The sequence below is a fragment of the Motacilla alba genome, chromosome 26 (assembly GCF_015832195.1).
Source record: "Motacilla alba alba isolate MOTALB_02 chromosome 26, Motacilla_alba_V1.0_pri, whole genome shotgun sequence".
Taxonomy (NCBI): domain Eukaryota; kingdom Metazoa; phylum Chordata; class Aves; order Passeriformes; family Motacillidae; genus Motacilla; species Motacilla alba.
In genome coordinates this window covers 973,244-992,463 of record NC_052041.1, presented here as the reverse complement: position 1 = coordinate 992,463, position 19,220 = coordinate 973,244, and the positions used below count along the sequence as shown (strand labels likewise).

Here is a 19,220-nt window from a genome sequence, read left to right as displayed (position 1 = left end):
CAAAACTTAAAAGAATCTTTGTCTCCTCAGCAGAGCCATCTTTGACAGGGAGATTCAGCTTTACTACATGTAATAAGTTTAACATCCTGAGTTTTCAAATATCTTCTTCCTCTGTGTTTGACATTTAGTCTGTAAATTCATTCCAGTGTTCACTGAAAAGAATGGTGTGGTATGTCTGACAAAGTAACACTCGGCAAGATACAGTCCCCTTGTCTTTGTGCTGTGGGCACTGTAAATCTGTTCCTAGTACAGGTGTTGTTGTATCCATTACCCTCTGTACTGTGAAAAAAAAAAGTGCCTTAACTCTCTGAGCTGCTGCTGGTGGGAATGTTGTACGAGAGCTCTGAAAAAATACCTGCTCTTTACATGAATCTTTTAGACAGGTTATTTGCTCGAGGGATTTGATGTAAAGCAGTGTTCTTTGTGAACTGCTTACCTGGTCCTGCTGGCACTCCATGTCTGAAATTTGCTGAGAAGAGCCAGAACAGAAGGCTAAGGCCAGTTCTCCCCATTGTACAAGTCTAGTTGTGCCTGTATTGATGTAAGAGCCTTTCTCTCAGGATTCACAAATTACCATCTTATGTTGTGTCATTCTTTACCCATAGATCCCAGAGTGGTGTGGGTTGGAATGGACCTTAAAGCTCATCTCATTCCACCCCCCCTGCCATGGGCAGGGACATCTTCCACTATCCCAGGCTGCTCCAAACCCTGTCCAACCTGGCCTTGGCCACTTCCAGGGATGGGGCAGCTGCAGTTTCTCTGGGCAACCTGTGCCAGGGCCTCACCATCCTCACAGGGAACAATTCCTTCCCAATATCCCGTGTATGCCTGCCCTCCTTCAGCTTAAAGCCATTGATCAGGGCACTCAGACTCACCATGGGCACACTGAGCCTTGCAGGTGGTTTCTAAGAAAATGTTGGGTTCATGTATGTGGAGAACAGTATGGCTCATGTCCACCAATCTTAAGTGTGATGTACTTCAGAAAAAAAAATGATTGTCATTTGTCCCATTTGGAGAATTTTCACCCATTTCTGCTGCTTTGAACAACGTGGTGTTTATTGGAGCAGTTGTCTTTTGTGCTGGTAGAAGTGCACGTGTGGTTCCTGCCTGTCACCTGCCTCAGCAGGGGTCATGGAGCCCCTCACTCCTGTGCTCTTGCAGTATGTTGAGGACTGGCTTGGAAGGACATTGGAGGGTAGAATGTTCTGTCACACTCTCTGTTGCTGAATGTTGTTGTCACACTTAGATATGATTTTGTCTTCCTTCCTGGTGCTCCCTCTGTAAGCCTTTGTAGTAGGAGCTTAATAAAAATTCACTTTTGCTGTCCTGCACACACAGGAGGATGAAGCCTCTGTCACAGCAATGTAAAAATACTGCAACAAAGGTGAGAAATTCAGCTCTCCCACAGGCATGACTTCTGCCAGATAGGGAACTTCCAACCTAGACATTTTAGGCACCATCATCAAAGGACTTGTCCAGTTCTGATCTCCTCCTTCATTTGGTGTTGAGCCATCTGGCATCCCCAGTCTATGTTCTCCCATCCCTGGTGCTTGTTCAGGTCTCCCAGTGCTGAACTGGGAGCAGCAGCCAGGCCCTTCCCAACTCCTCTGTGCCAGATGGAGCACTAAAATGTGTCCCTAACTTTGTGATGGGCCCTTCCTGCACTCAGTCTGTCCCTGACTTTGTTTGGCCTGGTGAGAGCTGGGAGCAATTTTTATCTTCATCTCTTTGACTAGGTCTGTTCTTTTGTCACCATGAGAGGCTCTCAGCCTTCCTCACAGCTGGGCCTGCCAGCTCCTGCAGCATCCTAGACTGTGACAAGTAATTGACCCTGTGCTGCTGCTGTACACAGTGTTGGGGCAGTGCTTGCATTGAGATTCTTATTTGCTCTAGAAGAGGTTTTAGTCCTCTCACAATTTCTTCTTGACTCTTTTTTGGCATGTTTCTGGGAAAAGTCCAGTTTTATGTCTTCATAATTTTTAGTTGTTTTAAAACCCATGTTACTTGATTTTTTTTTTTTTTTCTTACAAGGTTGAGGTGGGGAATGCTCACAGCTTTTGAAGGAAAATATAAAGAAAATAATTACCTGCTTAAAATCTTAATACATGTTGCATCACATGCAGATTCATATGCCTGGAGCTCACATCTGCAGGATGCTTGACAACCTCCATCTCACCCAGTGCCAGGTGTTGGTTAGGAGGGATTCTGGATTCTGCCTAAAATTTGATTTGTGCTTTTGGCAAACTTTCTATTGTGGACCAAGCATTTTGATCTGATCCTGAGTTTGGAAGAGTCAGACTTGTCTCCTGTAGGAAGGTTGTCCCTGTCAGTCACAGCAGTCAGTGACACTGGGGGATCTTCTCCAGTGCAGTAAACATAGCAGTTCATGGGGAGAAGACCAGGACAGAAGGCAATAAACCATAGTAAATCCTGTGACTAGTGCTCACCAGCTCCTCTGCAGTACCTGAAGAGATGGAAATGGGCTGTACATCCCTGTTTCCTCTGGTTCTCTTGGTGCTGGGGGATTAAACACTCACAGATGCTGGCTTGGAGATATTCTGTGAGCATCTGAATGGGGCCGGAGCCCAGTGTGGCCCTTGTTCTCCTGGCACTGGAAGGCAACAGTGTTCCTGCCCTGCTGCCATGTTTTTCCTGTCTAGCTCCTTCCTTCTCTAGGTCTCCTGAAACCTGTTCTGTTCCTTAGAGTCTCTGAGAATTTGTGCTTGGAGACCTGTGTGATTAATAACCCTGCAGGGACATGGGCTTGGCTTCTGTTGATGGTTTTTCTTAGGCTCATGTAATTTCTGGTTTTCAAAAACATCTTGTGACAGCTTTGCCATTTAGATTTGTGTATGTATATGTATATAAATATTTTTGTATTTAAAAACTTGTGCTTTTTCTTGGAAGCTTACTTTTTCTGTGGAGCTTACTCAAAAACCAGTAGAACAAAGCAGCCTGTAAAGAAACCTGTGTTGTACCTGAGGCTTTGAATTCATTTTATTGTTCAGCTGACTGTGGGGTTTGGAACTCTCAATGTGATCCTGTGTATCTGTTAAAATACCTATTTTTAACACAGAATGGTAAATTAAAATTTATTTTATAGTGTTCACATTCCAGTCATGCTGGCATATCCTGCTGGGCTGTTCTCCTCTTTTGTATAAATAACACACTGTGGATTCAGCTGGAGCCAGGATTGTAAGGGATCTCTTTCCTTTTCTGTTCAGGGTTCTCAGACCTCATTAATACTGGCTTGAGTTTAGAGAGGCTTTTAATATTGGGCAATTCGTTAACACTTATAAGCCACTCATTTGCTACAAAGCTTTTAGATAAAAATAAAAATGCTGATTTCAGTGTAGAGAGGATTTTTCAGAAGTGCCTACACAACCTGTCAATATAAAACCCATTCAGAATTGGGATTTGTTCTCTTTTGGTGTGAACATGGGCAGAGCTGACTACAATAACTACTGCAACATAACTGAATAGTTTATCCACAGTTGCTTTGTGTTCTGGAAAAAAAAAGCTTAGTTTTATTCCATAATAACCAGTGCCCTTCCAAGGCTGAGTAGTTGTTCCAGAATGCTGTTTAATATGAGTGTTTCAACAATAGCTCATTCTGCAGTGGCAGACTGAGGTTTCCCACGTGTGTGAGCCCTGGGCTGCTTGGATGCTTGTGAATATTCTGCTGTTCCTGAAGAAGGCCTGGCTGACGTGAAATCATAAGCAGATGTCAGGGAATCAATAAATCACGGATTGGTTTGTGTGGGAAGGGACCTTAAAGCTCATCTTGTTCCACTCCCTGCAGGGACACCTTCCATTAGACCAGGTTGCTCCAAGCCCTGTCCAGCCTGGCCTCAAAGTTGAGTGTTGTGATGTTTATTTTTCTCAGGGGTAAGCTGAAGGCTGAACGTGTCATTGCAGGTACCGCTCCGGGGGAGGGAAGTGTCAGAACCAGCTGACGGTCAACGAGCTGCGGCTCTTCGTGAGGCAGCTCTACGCCCTGCCCTGTGTCCTCAGCCAGACACCACTGCTGAAGGTAACTGCTGAAGGGGAAGCCTTCGGAAGGGAGCAGGAGCTTTTACAGAGTGATGGGTCTGCACTGCATTCATCTCCCATCTCGCTGTTTGCTCCAAGAGTTAATACCTGGGCACTGGCAGGCTGGGGTGACTTGTGCACGTGGGATGCTGAAGAAAGGAGCTCTGACTAGCTCTGTTTGTGGTCAGCAGTGTTTTATACTGCACAGGCAAATCAAACCATCCGTGTTGTATGAAGGATTGTAGGAGAAGGATGACCTGGGTAACTACAAGTTAAAAGTTTGGGGTTAGTTAACTGGTCTGCTCTTACACGTAAAGCCAGGTTAATCTGAGAACATTCAAACTCCCCAGTGCTCTGAGGGACAGCTCTCTTGTCCTTACCATTTTCCTTCTTTGTTAATCCAGAATCAGCGTTCTCAGTCTTATAATTCGATCCCTCTTTGTGCTCTCAACCCACATTCCAGGAAACCCCACAGATAACTCCAGCCAAACCCAGCCCAGGCTGGCCAGATCCTCTCTCTAGCAGAGAACCTGCTGCTGGCTGGAGTCAGATCAGTTTGAATCCCACCACCACCAGCTGTGCTGGTTCTGTGCTCCCCAGATGATGAGCCCTCAGGCAAACTGAAAGTAATTCAAGATCTTGTTTCAGAATTTGCCAAAATGTTCTATATCACACTGAGGAGCAATTAAAAAACCATTCTCTTCAGCTGCAATTCCTGTCTTAAAGGAGAAGGGCTTTGCATATTCGTGACACTTGAAACCAGGAGATGCCGTATCCAGTTCTTGAACTATCCCTCAAGTATCCACCCAACGCTGAGACACCAGATGGTGCCATGGAAATGAATGGGAATAAACCAGTTCTACTCAGCTTTGACTGCTGCTTTGGAAGCTTTATCTGCCCTGCAGTGTGTGGATCAGATTTGATGCAGTCCTATTTACAGTTATTTGTTGATAGCACTGAAGCTGTGAAGTTTTCTTGCTGGTTGAAAAGCAGAAATTTGGAAATGCCAGACATGCAAACAGTTCCTCTCCATCTGGCATTCTTGAACAGGGGAATAACAAACACATATGGTCAGAGTGTTCCTTTGTGTCATCCTCAACAAGCCTCAGTTATATGTCATTGTGCAAATTAGGCTGTTAATATAAGTGACCAGCATTACCGGAGATGGGTTCACAATTCAGTCTATCTCTAAAAAATGTTTATTCCATCCTGGGGGAGGTTGCCCACCCTGGAAAACAGCCTCACTGGCAAAATGCCAAGGAGTCAGCTGTGAGGGAAGAACTTCCGCATGAACAGTATTTGAGGCAGTACTGGGAGTACTGGGCAAGTTGCTTCATACAGAATAATCCCAGCTTTCACTGTGGGATTGTTGTGGATGACTGTCCTTTATCCTGGGGAAAGTGCAAACAGCCCCAGAAATGCCTTTTGGGGTAATGAGCTGCTGAGTGCATGGAGAGAGAGAAGGTGTTCCCCTGCATGAGAGAGTAAAATGCCTGTGGCTCACTAAGACTATGGGGTACAGCTCAAAAGCCTTAGCAGTGCACCAGAAATGAACCTCAGAACTTTTGTGCCCTTCCCAGTGTTTTGCAAAGCCTTCATATTCCTCACCTTGCTGTTCCTCAGCTGCCTGAACCATTCCAAAACAAAGCCAGGCAGCAACACCCATGGAATGCTCAACTTCCCTTTCCATCCTTTCTGTTCTTCCAAGCCCTCTTTCTGACACCCCTGTGACTGGGATTGCTTTGTTCTGGGATACCCAAGCTTGTGGCCACGTTACATATGAGGAGGTGCTGGTGACACTGTGTGTTGAAGACACTATTGTAGTGTTTCAGCCCTTGGGATAATTTGCCACGTGCACTGTGGCATTGTAGCATGGGGTTTGCCAGGAGCCTGTGCTCCTGTTGTTAACCCTGGGCTTCCATGGTTGACTTTGCTGCTTCCATGGTCAAGTGACTTGGCAGAGGACTTTCATCTGATTTATTGTTGCATTTGTGTATTTCAGGATCTCCTTGACCGTGTGGAAGCTTTCCAACAGCAAAGCCAGAAGCTCCTTTCTGAAGAGATGCCCAGTGCTGCAGAGCTGCAGGAGCTGCTGGACGTCAGCTTTGACTTCGACGTGGACCTGCCGCAGCTGCCGGAGCTGCGGACGCGGCTGGAGCAGGCGCGCTGGCTGGAGGACGTGCAGCTGGCCTGCTCGGAGCACAGCTCCCTCACCCTGGATGACATGAGGCGCCTCATAGACTCCGGCGTGGGGCTCGCGCCATACCCAGCAGTTGAGAAGGCGATGGCCAAGCTGCAGGAGCTCCTCACCGTGTCCGAGCACTGGGATGACAAAGCCAGGAACCTGATAAAGGCCAGGTAGAGCTAAATCTCAGTGTTGTGTCTTGTAGTTCCATAAGTCGTTTCAGATGGAAGTGCCCTGACTCCTGGAGGGGCTCCCCTTTGTTCATCCAGTTCCCAGCATGAAGGCAAAGCTTGTGCCAGCCAGGAGGGACAGGGCTGGAGGAGGGGGATGGAGCAGTTTCAGTTTCAGGTGTCAGGGTTGCCTTGCAGTGTTTTTGTTGCTCAACCATCTTGTGTAAATTCTTCTTGTGCCACGGGAAAGGGGTTTAAGATTCCCTTCTTTTCCTTCTTTTCCACCTTCTCCCCTCCCCAGTTTCATGCTTGAGGACCCACGTTCAGATCAAGCTCAGACAGGTACCACCAGCAGGTAAAACTTCATAGTCCACAGAGGTCCATGTAGGACTATTTCTAACTAACAAGGAGGAGATTTTTCCAGATTAATTGGTGCAGGGAAAATGGAAATAAGCCAAATGCATCCTTACTAAGAAAAATTTTCTTGTGGTTTTTACTTCCTGATTTATAAAGTAAAACAGGGGAGAGCACAGCATACTTATAATTAGGAACGAGGCACAAACTTATGTGCCAGGTTTCTTCCCTCAAGATTCCTTTCTTTTTTTAATTTTGTCATATTTGAAGTATTGGAACATTTCTTACCCACTACTGACCACAGGGCTTTATAACAGCTTCATATAGCACATTACTGACTAAGCTTGGGTTTAACATTCAATAGGGAGCTGTATTGTGTTTGTACCTCTCTAAAACCTCAGAATCAAACTGGGAAATACAGAAAAGCCCATTTCAGGGTTTTAACCTTCTAATGCAGAATCTCTCAGCTGGTGCTGGTCTGGGATTTGGTGGGTGTTTGTCATACAAAAGTTAATAAAAGGTGCATCTTCTTTAAGTCCAAATGTGAGAATATTTCTAGTAGGAGGCTAGAGTAAGCAAACAGACATTTCTAAACCTCCCCTGCTCCTGACACCCCAGATCTGCTGGGTGCAGCCAGTACTGAGCATCATCAGTAACATCATCAGTTGGTGTGGCCCTCTGATTTTACAACCCAGGTGAGTAGAAGAGCCCCCGCTATAAGCAGCATCTCCCATCTGGGCTGTTGTGTTCCCCCAGGCCCCGGCAGTCCCTGAGCAGCCTGGCAGCAGCAGTGAAGGAGTTGGAGGAGATCCCAGCCTACCTCCCGAATGGAGCAGCACTGAAGGATGCAGTGCAGAAGGCCAAGGACTGGCTGCAGGAGGTGGAGGCTCTGCAGGTATGTGAGCCTGGCTGCTGGGTAGGGCCAGTGACCCTGCTCATGTCACCAGAGCCACCCCGCTCCGCGTGTGTGCTCCTGGGCTCTGGTGTCTCTCTGACTCGGAGCACCCAGTCCAGGACATGGGTTACCTCAGCCATGCAGCAGCTACATCCACTGCCCTGATTCTTGCTTCTGTTTCTGGTCTACAATAAAATCTATAAAACAGCTATTAGCAAAAATCTAAAGTTAAAAAGTTACTGCATTATGGAACTTCACCTTAAGGTCACTTTTTCTGAGTTGCTCAGTAACTAGTCCTTGTTAATCATGTTTTTGTGCTACACTGAGATACAGAGTGGTGATACAGAAGTAGTTCCTGGCTCAGCCTTGCAAGTGCTCAAGCCAGGGTCAGTGGGACTGCCCAGATCAGACTAGGGTGGCACTGGGATAGCCCTGATTTCACATTTTGGTATAAATTGCCAAATTTTTTCATTTGTCCTCATTTTTTTTCTATAAAGTGAGCTCTAATCTAACTTAGGGGTATTTTCAGGCCCATCTGGCCTAAATTCAGCTTTCAATTAAAATTTATTTTGAGCTCTTATTTAAAAAACTAATTTTCTTGGATTTTAATATTTTTAGGGAATAAAATTCGTGTAATACTAACTTTCATTTGAGGGCTGTCTTGAAAGAATTTGAGTGATTTTTTTTTTTTCTTGGCATTTGCTAATCTCTTGTTCTGGACTCTGAAATTCTGCCTCCTGAATATGGAAAACTAGTTCTGTCTCTGCCAAGAATTTCTGCTTCAGTTCTGTGAAGGTTTTGTTAAATGCCTGCAGTCACCGTGACTTGCAGGAAGTTCTTGGCCTCAGGACTTTGAAGGTGCTAGAGACGTTGGGGTTGTTTTGGTGAAGAGTTCCCCAGTCCCACATCAACTGCCTGTTCTAGAAATTACCTCTGGAATTACTCTTGTGCTGCTTTACCTCTGGGTGCGCAGTACCTGCATTGCCTGAGGTGTGGGGTGCCAAGGGAATGGCCAGAGCTTGCTCCCAAGTGGTACATGCGATACTGGGGGTGGTTCTCACTCTTGGCATGGCACAGCCTGGGTTAAACTTGTCTTCTGGTGCTGGAGCTCCCTGCAGTACCTGAAAGGAGGCTGGAGCCAGGGAATCAAGGGTTTCCTCCCAGGGAACAAGGGAAAGGATGAGAGGAAACTGCCTCCAGTTGCACCTGGGGAGGTTCAGGTTGGATTTATTCACTGAAAGGAGTGGTCAGGCCCTGGCACAGCCTGCCCAGGGTAGAGTCACCATCCATGGAGAGATTTAAAAGGTATGTGGCTGTGACACTTGGGGACAAGTGGTGGCTTTGGCAATTCTGGGTTAATCGCTGAAATTGATCTTGGAGATCTTTTTTCATTTTTAATAACTGTATAATTTTATGATTTCAGAATTATTTTGATTTTCTGCTGTGAATGCACTGTGAGACTGGGAGGCTGCTTATATTGTTGGCAGTCTCTGGTTTTGTTCTATTTTCTTTTTAAAGGATCATTTGGCAAGTGTGTTCTTGCTTTCCAGCCCCCAAATATGTTGTTAGTTTTGTCTGGTAGTCAATGACTAAGTGCATGAGCAGCACAAATGTTGGACTGATAGTGCAGGTCACTGAGCTGTCTGAGCATTAAATTCATTTTTACAAGCTCTGCCCTGAATTCCTTGGGTGACTGCTGTGACTTGGGCAGTGCTGTGTCCTGGGTGCATCCAGCATCTCCTCGTTTCCAACCCTGCAGGCTGGGGGCCGTGTGCCTGTGCTGGACACGCTGGTGGAGCTCGTCACGAGGGGTCGGTCCATCCCCGTGCACCTGGACTACCTGCCCAGGCTGGAGGCCCTGGTGGCCGAAGTGCAGGCGTGGAAGGAGTGTGCAGCAAACACGTTCCTGTGTGAGAACTCTCCATATTCCCTTCTGGAGGTGAGAGGCCTGGATGGGGATCAGCTCTGTCATGCATGGTGCAGGGGCTCTGTGTGCATCCAGGAAGGAGCAGTAAATATTAAGTATATTTGCAGAATTGCTTTAGGATTACACAAACTATTCTAAGAACTTTTGTTAGTGACCTATACTTCTAAAAAATAGTTTTAAACTTCTAAAATGCTTAAGATTTAGCTGTGTTTTCTCTATTCTTCCTAATCATCAGCTAACAAGAGCAGGCAGTGCCAGTGTCTAACATTTTCCATATGAATATGGGAATACTGACAGTCTGTGGCACTGGATTAACTCCAGTGCATCAGGCCGAGCTGCAGGTGAGCAGGTTCCTACCTGCTCCATGCTCCTCAGGCTCAGGTGTGCCAGGGCGAGGCTGGGGCCGTGTTTGCTGCCCCTCTGGAGCTGTGGCTGTGTCACACCAGCATGTCCATGAGCAATGTACACTCTGCCCAGCACTGAGGCACTCTGAGCCCCCTCCTGTCAGGACAGACAGGAATGTAGGGCAGCCCCTGGGATCTCTGCTCTTTCCCAGGGTTTGCAGTTTCAGTCCCGTGGAGGCTGTTCAGCATTTTGGCTCGCACTCTCTCTCTCTCTCTCTCTCTCTCCCCCCCTCCCTCTCTCCCAGAAGTCTGGGTGAAACACAAGGGTTGTTTGGGTCTGGGCATTTTACAAAACTGAAGTTCCAAATTTACAGTTCTCTCTACCTTCCAGATAACCTCATCCTAATCCCTCAGGTCTTTGATGGAATAACTGCAGGAACCCTAGTCCTCACCAGTTGCCTGTGGCTGCATCCAGGCAGGAAGGTGCATTGGGAACACTGCATGTGTAACACTGCTGCATGTGGGACATTGCTGTTCTGTCCCTCAGGTGTTGTGTCCCTGGTGTGACATCGGGATGTTCAGTCTGAAGAGGAAGCAGAAGAAGCTGAAGGAGCCAGTACCAAGTGGCAAGAAGAAAAGCACGAAGCTGGAGACGCTGAGCGACCTGGAGCGGGCACTCTCTGAAAGCAAGGACACTGCATCTGCAGTATGTGGTCAGATCTCTCCTAACTGGAATTTCTTCTGAGTTCCTTGAATCCTTGTTTCTGTTTGCCTCCTGTGCAGGAGTGTGGCTTCCATCCTGTTTTTACTGTGCTGCTCTGCAGGATTTCTGGAACTGCACTTTGCTGTGTTTGCTTCAGACTTCCCAAAATTGCTTTCAGTGGAAACAACATGTGTGGCTTTCTGCATTAAGCAGCCTCACAGTTTGCTAGGCAGTGCCTGTAGCTGAGCAAAGCACAGGAAAAACAAAAAATGGAGACCCGTTTTCCCCCCTACCATACCCTAAACCTTATTTAAAATGGTATAGGGTTTGGCCAAGTCTGATTCTTTCAAAGAACACAATAATCCAGCACCATAGCACCATTTATAATTAAAACAAACATTCTAAATAATAAAGAACACCTCATGAGTTATGGAGTCACTGAAATACTGCTCTAGGTGGACCAGACCCAGTTGCTGGTGGGGAAGGGCTTCATTCCAGCAGACCTAGTGTAGAGTCTCTGCTTGGGCCAGGTAATGATGTCCTGTGGCTAATGAGTTGCAGTAGGGGCTCATGGGTGGGGCTTGAATGTCATTTAATGTGGGACATTTAAGTTTTAACCTATGGCAACTACTTGAAACTTGTACTTTCAGTGCTTTGTTGTTGGCCTCTCTTGTCTGACCCCCAGAGCTGCAGTGGTGTCCCTGTCCTGCACTGTGAGGACAGGCTGAGCCCTGAGTCACACTCGACCCTCAGTGGCTCTGGCATCCCTGGCCAAGGAGACCCAGGGCACTCCCAGGGGCTGCACCCAGGAGAGGGAGGACGTTCAGTGTGGCAGGGTTTGTTTCTGACACATGAGGGGAGCCAGAACCTTCCCACACTCCCAACCCAGCACCTGTGTATACATCAGAATGTGCTGTGTCCCAGTCCTATGTCTGCCCAGGATGGACACCGCTGTCTAATTTTTCCAGAGCTGATTTTAGTCCAGGAATTATGCTTGAAAGCTATGGTGTAAGAAATAACCACTTTGTATATATTAATAAACCCTCCTCAGTGTGTTTATATACATTATAAAATGCATAGAATTAATTAGTTGCAGCTGGTTTGCATAGCCTTTATGGAACTGAAATGTATTGCTGTCTTTATAGGAGCTAGTGCTAAAGATTCTTGAAAAAAGGATTTGCATTTGCAGAGAGGGTAAACAGCACATCCAGGGTACACCTAAACTTTGTCTGCTGTTCACAATCCCCAGAGCAAGTTCAAAGGTCAGGGCATGGCCTTGAGCACTGGGCAGCATGTACAGAGTGAGGGTCAGAGGTACATTTGCATTTGTGAAAACTGCCCAGGAACTTTTCTGAGTATCCAGAGTCAGACTGTTGAGAGACACATTCCCAGAGCAGTGTCTGCAATCCAAACTTGCACTTCTTCAGGATTTGAGCTGCTTGAAGGCAGACCATGTTTTTGTATTACAAAACACAAAAGCTTGGAAGAGAGAAGCGGTTAGGAGCTATTTTTTTATGAAGGGTTAAGCTTTTTCCCTCAGGACCTCACAAGAAAATGGAAGGCATTGAAGTCACATCATGGCACATCCCCAGTGCTGCCCCTCCAATCCCATTTGCTGTCCCACTGCACATCCCCATCCTAGCTTCATTCTAACATTTAAAGCCCTGGAGATTGGTGTGTCTGTAGGGCGACAGAGCAGAGGGCACCCTGTTTGTAAGAAGCAGGGCTCCCTTGGAGATGCCATCCTCTGCCTCCCTTTCAGATGGCCACGCTGGGAGAGGCGCGGCTGAGGGAGATGGAGGCGCTGCGTGCCCTGAGAGCGGCCAACGAGGTGAAGGTGCTGTCCAGCGAGGAGGACGCCGAGCTCAAGGTGTGTCTGTGCCAGAAGGAGCCGGCTGCTCCCATGATCCAGTGTGAGCTCTGCAGGGGCTTCTTCCACACGGGCTGCGTGCCGGTGCCCGGCGCCGCGCCGGGGCCGCGCGTGTGGCTGTGCCCGCAGTGCCGCCGCTCCGAGAAGCCGCCTCTGGAGAAGATCCTGCCGCTGCTGGCGTCCCTGCAGCGCATCCGCGTCCGGCTGCCCGAGGGGGACGCCCTGCGCTACATGATCGAGAGAACTGTGAACTGGCAGCACAGAGCACAACAAATGTTGTATTCAGGGAATCTAAAACGCATCCAGGACAAAGTTGGCTCAGGATTACTGTACAGCAGGTGGCAAGCCTCGGCGGGCCAGCTGCCGGAGACAAACAAGGTGAGGCTGGGCCGGGGATGGGCTTCTGGCGCTGGGAGCGCGGGGTCGGCGAGGACAAGGGGTGACACCGCTCTGGGTTTGGGTCTGCTGTAGCTCCCTACAAATCCCCACGAGGCAGAGGGCTTGTTCCTGCTTTACGGCTGTCAGGAGCTGGGTCCTGCTGTGCCCGTCAGCCAGGATGTGTATGTGCCCCAGCAGCAGCTTCGTGTTCCCTTCTGCTGGAGTCCAGGAACGCTTCCCCCCAAAGAGCCTGTTTTCCCCTCTCCTCTTCCAGCTCCTGTGTTCTGCTGTGACACCACTAATGACAGAGCTGCTGACTTATTGTTTCTGGAGTGCTTACTCTTCAGTTGGTCTTTATGTTCTGCTCCTACAAGTATTATTCAAATAAGTGGTGAGGATTACTGACAGAGGCACAAACTGTCCTGTGCATTACCAGTTTGGCTCCCAGACAAAGTTGTTTTCAACAAAGTGTCTTCATCCTTTTCTGCCTCTCCTCACTTCCGCTAGACCTCCCAAGCTGAATATCCTGCTCATATTGCTGGGTTTAACCACAGCAGCTGTTTCAGGTGGGGTAGTGAGGGAGTTTGTCTTTTTTCAGTGAAGATCTTTCAGCAAAAAGCACACATAAAAAGGAGGTAAAGAATTTTCCTGAGAGTAACAAATGCAGAAAAGTAGCAGAAATCAAAGTTCTGTGCTGTATGAAGAACATGAAACACCCCAAAATGGAATGTACTCTGTTGGTTTTACATTTTGAAACACTTCAGTTTTGTTAGTCCAGTCCAGCTACAGTTAGACTGTGTTTCTGTTTTCATGTTCACTTATGTTAAAACACAAACCATGCCACACCTGACAGGGTGTTGCAGCTGCTTCTCATTCACCCAGCTGTGCCAATGGCTAGTGGACCAGATTTTTCAAAAAGACAAGTCAAGATATAGAAATTAAAATATCTTTAGGTATTTAAGAGATTTTTTTTTCCCGGTCATTTAGGTCTGAAAGTATCATTTTGCTAGGTCAGCTAGTGTAGCTGAAGAGAACTGGCCAAGATTTTGGAAACAGAAGTTGATGTTTCGGCCAGAAATTGAAACAGTTTAATTTTATTTGCCTGATGGTGTTAGCTCAGCGTGGAGCTGTGAGGTTCCTCCCACCCCGAGCCGTGTAACCATTTCTGAAGGATCTGGACCTTAAGTCAGTAAACCTTCCAAATCAGAGTGTTTCTGGCTGAGCTTGTCCGGGTCCTTGTGACTACATTTCCAGGTCAGAGGTCCCTGGGAAGCTCAGTGGAAGAGCCTCTGACCAGGTTCCCCTACCTGGGTCCCTCAGTGTGCCTGAGCCAGGGACCCTCCTGAGCCAGGCCCTCAGCAGGTGTGAGCTGAAACTTCAGTCTCCATGGATTTGAGGTGGTTTTCTGGTGAATCTGGTGTCTCACCATGGCTGTCCTGTCCTGTCCTGTCCCATCCCAGTTCTGTTCTCCCTGCCATCTGGGCTAATTCAGCACTCACTTCCACACAAGAAGCTCTTCAGTAACCACTGGAGTTGGGCTGCTTTGACACTGGCCAAAGTGAGGAATGTGGGTGAGTTTGAAAAATTCCCCTGAGAGCAGCAGTGGGAATTGAGGAGAACCTTATTCTGCAAGGGGCCCAGGCACTTGGGTTAGTGAGGCAGAGGGTGTTGAGGAAGGTTCCTGGTGGGATGCCCCTGGCAGTGTCAGGAGGTGCAGGGTTTGCTGTTGGTGTGTCCCCTGTTGGTGTGTCTTTTGGACCAGATACAAGATTTCAATAGCTGTAAGAGAAACAAGTGTTGATCCTATCACAGTTATTCTGCATTTCAAACTCCACCTTTAGTGAAACTATCTGTGTTTTGTTTTCTAGGTGTCACAGACAATTGGGGCAATGCCATTCTCCATGCCTCATGACTGGGATAACAGAACCATGTATTTGCATTCTCCATTCTCTACAGGACAGCACTGCATCCCACTTCATGGTTTGTAATCTTCACTTTGGTTTGGGAGGTTCCCCCCTGCCCCTTCCTTTTCCCCCCGTGTTTGGTAGGGCAGGGAGGGTGTCCTGGACACCAGGAAGTGGCTGAGCAGGCCTGTGACTCCATAGCCCTGGTGGTTGTTTCTCCATCTCCTCAGCAACTTTGGAGCTCAGTGTCCAGCTTTGGCAGAGGGGTGCATTGCTCGAGGATAGAAATTTCCCATGTGTAATGAAAAGATGTGGCACAATGGGATGAGGAATCAGGGGAGCTGGCCCCTTCCCACAAGAACAGCTCCCCCAGCCTGCGCCCCAGCTGAGCTGCAGAAGGGGGAAGGAAAGAGGAGGGGCCACTGGAAGTGTAGGAGGTGTATCAGAACAGCAGGGATGTGGTGCTGGAAGCCATGGGATACTTAATGCACAGGACACGAGTCCATGTGAGCTTTGCTGCAGCACATCTGTCCAGCTGTCAGAGACTGGAGCTGCCCCAGCCCTCATGGGGCTGCTCTGCTCTGCTGGGATCACTCAGCACAGGCTCTGGACCATCCTCACCTAAGACTTGGTGGGTTGGACTAACAGACAAGCTGTGAATTGCATCATTTTATGACTGTGACAGAAATTATTTATCATTTCTTCCCTCCTCATGCATAATGCTTCAGAGACACAAGTCTAGACTTACCTTTATGTCTGTGCAGCTCAGTCCATATCAGTGTTAGAAAATCCATTTCAGTGGAAGGTTACAGTTCACATCAAACAAGGCAGTTCTTTGCCTGTCACCAGGTTTATTTTTCATATTTGAGTTGTAGTGTATTAATAAGCTGTTATTTATACAAAGATTTTTGCTTCCCCAGCCAGGACTGTTTCAGAGCCCTGCATGAGCTTTGGAGCTTTGAGCAGCAGTGGCTGGTGACCATAGAGCAGGACCTTGTCGTTAGGCTTATCCTCAGCCTCCCTTCCTCTCCTCTCATGGCTCCCTGTACAGGCCTCACTCAGTTTGATCATGTTACTCACTCCTTAGGTAGTGAGGGGATTGTCACACTCCTGCAGCTCCCGAAGCAGGAGAATTTGCCAGGAATTATGGCAATGCCTTATCCCTGAACCAGCAGGAAATGGGAGCATGGTAGGGTGCTGAGCCACAGTGCAGGAGCTTCTGTGCAAGCCTTTATCTTTCCCTTTAACCCTGCTGTTAAAAATGAGCAGTCAAGAGGGAGCAGATAAGAACTAACTCATGCAGTTGCAGATTTAAAGTCTTTCACTATTTTTTGTTGTGGTACCAGAGATTTTTCATTATCTGTGCAGTTCTTGTCACTGAAGAATTCCTGCTGTGTCTCCTTGTGTTTCACACTAGTGGTCAGCACCGAGCTGGATGAGCTGATGATGGAAGCCCAGCTGCTGCAGGTTTCTCTGCCCGAGATCCAGGAGCTGTACCAGGCCCTGTTCACAAAGCAGAGCCCGGCCCTGCAGCCAGAGCAGAGGTCACCCAGCACAGCCACGAGTGACAAGGCAAGTGTCCAACAGCAGCACTGAGCTGGGGCACCCTGGGGAAGGGCTCTCAGCCCTTGGGCTTTACTGGGCTTTGTGGGTGTGGCTGTACTTCCATGAAAATGCATTTTCTTTGTGCAGAAGGAATCCAGAAGTCAGTAATAAATTAGTTACAAAATATTGAATACAATTTGTGGCCTAGTACATTTTTGAAATTTAGATATGTGTTTATGGTCAGTCTCTGTACTTTACATACATCTGTCCTGCTTTGATAGAATTGCAGAATCCCAGACTGGCTTGGGTTGGAAGGGACCTTAAAGTTCATTTTGTTCCGCCCCTTGCCATGGGCAGGGGCACCTTCCACTAGATCAGATTGTTCCAAGTCCCATCCTGGCCTTGAACACTTGACTCTTGTCCTATGTTGAGGCTTTCCAAGGGAGCTGCTGTGGAAGCAGTGGGCTCAGAGGCAGGAAATGAGGATGGTTTTCTCTCTGAATTCTGTCCCTGATGCCTGACCCTGCCCTTGGCTCCTCTTACACATCTCATGCTACTGAAAATGCAGCACTGTCAAACACTGCACTTGTACTTAAACCTATTGCTAAAATCAGGGTATGAAATAACAGGAGAATGGGTGTTAGCTGCATCCTGCCAACCTCGCCAAATGTCTTTCCCATAGAACGAGTGTTGCCGAGGGAAGAAGGATGGGATTAGTTACATGGAGAGAAAACTGAAGCGGCGTTTCGAGAGAGAGACCTTCTGTGGTGAGAAGAGAGCGAGAGTAAAAAAGATGAGAACACCCAAAAAGAAGAAACTGAAACTGAGTCACTCAAAGGATCTGTGCAGTAACAAACTGGAGCGAGAGCGGGAACGGCTCCTGGAGCTGCAGCGTTCCAGCGACAGCCACCTGCTGCCCTCAGACACATCCTTCTCGGAGCAGGAGGACTCCGAGGATGAGGATGCCATCTGCCCAGCTGTGAACTGCCTCCAGCCCGAGGGGGATGAGGTCAGGAGGGGCAGACCCACCATGGTGTTCCCAGTGCTGGGATCTGGGGCAGGGAGCTGCCCTGGGACTGTTTGACTGCAGAAAAGCTGTTCATGAGGGGGGTGAGAGGCCCTGGCCAACCCAGGGCCAGCGTCTGGGCAGCTGGGATGGGCGGGATCGACCCCACCTGCCCTGGGGCAGCCATGTGGCATCAGAACATCTGCACACCATGGGAGGGGGCAGGTGGGGCCATGCAGACACTGTGTCCTGGCTGCTCTTGGGATACAGGTGTGATGGGCTCTGTCATGGGGGCAGTGCCTGGTGCTCTGCTCAGGCCCATCCACGCTGGAAATGGAGAAGAGGGATGCTGAGTCTCTGACAGGTGGGAAAGCAGTGGGGAGATAAGGGAGGGTGTGCCCTGCCCACAGCCCAGGAGAGCAGGGAGCACAGTGAGTATCCAGCACCAGCCAGCTGTGGAACAGGACGTTTCTCATGTAAACAGACCAGGAGCCCCAGGATGCCCACGGGTGCAGGGCACTTTGGCTGGCCCTGCTCTGACCTCTGTGTCTGCTCTTCACCAGGTCGACTGGGTCCAGTGCGACGGCAGCTGCAACCAGTGGTTCCACCAGGTGTGCGTGGGCATCTCCCCCGAGATGGCAGAGAAGGAGGATTACATCTGCGCCAGCTGCGCCGGCAAGGACGCCCAGTGCCGCAAGTGAAACCCCCAGAAACCCTTCAGGACTTGAGTAAAGAAGGTTCCCAGTTTTCCAGTTAAGCCACAGGGGCTGGTTTAAGAACCAGATTGCAAATGGTGCTACTTCTATCCTTATGGGATCATTTTCCAGAACTCAGAACAATTTTTGACACTTTTGTATTTTCCCTTGATCTGTTTGTGGTTGTTGAGGTTTGAGATGCTGACTGTTTGCAGGGGTTTCCACTGATTGGGAAGGCATTTGACAAATGCACCTTTATTGTACAGCATTCAGTTACCTCTGGGATTTACCGACATATTTAATTCAGCTTGGTTTGGGTGCAAAAACAAACAAACAAAAAAACCCCTGCACCATGAATTTTCCAATAATCCTCTTTTGAGGAAATCCCTGTTTACTCTGTTAACTCTTTGGAGACTTTAGTTTTTTTCCACTTCGTTTTTCGTAGACTAGGTTTATTTATCTGAGCAATAACTTCTATGTCTGGTTTCAGTGACTGGAATGACAACTGAACAGCGTGTTGCTTCTAGCATTGGTTGATGTACAGACAGCAAATGTTAGATCCTAGTGTCACTGAGGGCCCTGTGATGTAGAAGACAGGAAAAAAAAAATCTGTAAAGTAATTGCCACAGCTGTATTTTGGCTTTCTCCTTTTTTGGGTAGCTTGTATCAAATGTTGCAGTTTATATTGTGGAATAAACCCCTGGTTATGTTATAAAATTAAATGTTGGTGTTTTTAGAGAGTTTGAAATGAAGTTTTATTTCCCTCTGAATCCACATTGCATCACTGGGTTCTCTTAGCCAAGAAATTATCACCTTCTAAAGAAGCAATGCAGAAGCTGTAGTGATTCTTGTCTGTTCAGGTTTGGAAGGAGGAGGGAGGTCAAAGTGTTACACCGAAAAGAAAAAAAAAAAAAAAAAGCTTTTCCATGATTTTTGCAAAGCTTTTCCAAAGGTGAAATTATTTGCAGGTTGAATGTGTGAAGAATTGAAGGCACAACTTGGGACTTGTCAGGGGCAGGAATGGAGGGTTCACACAAGAGGAAAAGATGTGGGCCAGCTTCTTCTGCCAGCCCTGCCCAGAAAGCAGAGACCTTTCCTCACCCCCCAGGCTGGTGGCCACAGTGACTTCCTCTGTGGCCCACGGGGAGCTGGCTCTGCACAGCCCAGGCTGGGGGCCACAGCAAGCTCTGCTCTCCCTCTGGGTGGACTCCC

At 48.0% G+C, this 19,220-nt stretch overlaps 1 protein-coding gene across 2 annotated transcripts in view; it reads left to right on the top strand.

Annotated features, from left to right (window-relative positions):
* Positions 1-18,760, top strand: part of KDM5B (lysine demethylase 5B) — a 56,101-nt gene extending 37,341 nt beyond the window's left edge. The window contains exons 18-28 of one of the 2 annotated variants that reach the window (XM_038162360.1): positions 3,919-4,033; positions 6,035-6,390; positions 6,689-6,742; positions 7,498-7,636; positions 9,396-9,575; positions 10,455-10,613; positions 12,373-12,858; positions 14,727-14,838; positions 16,180-16,334; positions 16,990-17,316; positions 17,877-18,760. In XM_038162360.1, coding sequence (XP_038018288.1) covers positions 3,919-4,033; positions 6,035-6,390; positions 6,689-6,742; positions 7,498-7,636; positions 9,396-9,575; positions 10,455-10,613; positions 12,373-12,858; positions 14,727-14,838; positions 16,180-16,334; positions 16,990-17,316; positions 17,877-18,014 — 2,221 coding nt within the window. In that variant the 3' untranslated portion in view covers positions 18,015-18,760. The remainder of the gene's footprint in view (positions 1-3,918; positions 4,034-6,034; positions 6,391-6,688; positions 6,743-7,497; positions 7,637-9,395; positions 9,576-10,454; positions 10,614-12,372; positions 12,859-14,726; positions 14,839-16,179; positions 16,335-16,989; positions 17,317-17,876) is intronic. The other variant, XM_038162359.1, reaches the window with a different exon arrangement.
* Positions 18,761-19,220: the final 460 nt, after the last annotated feature.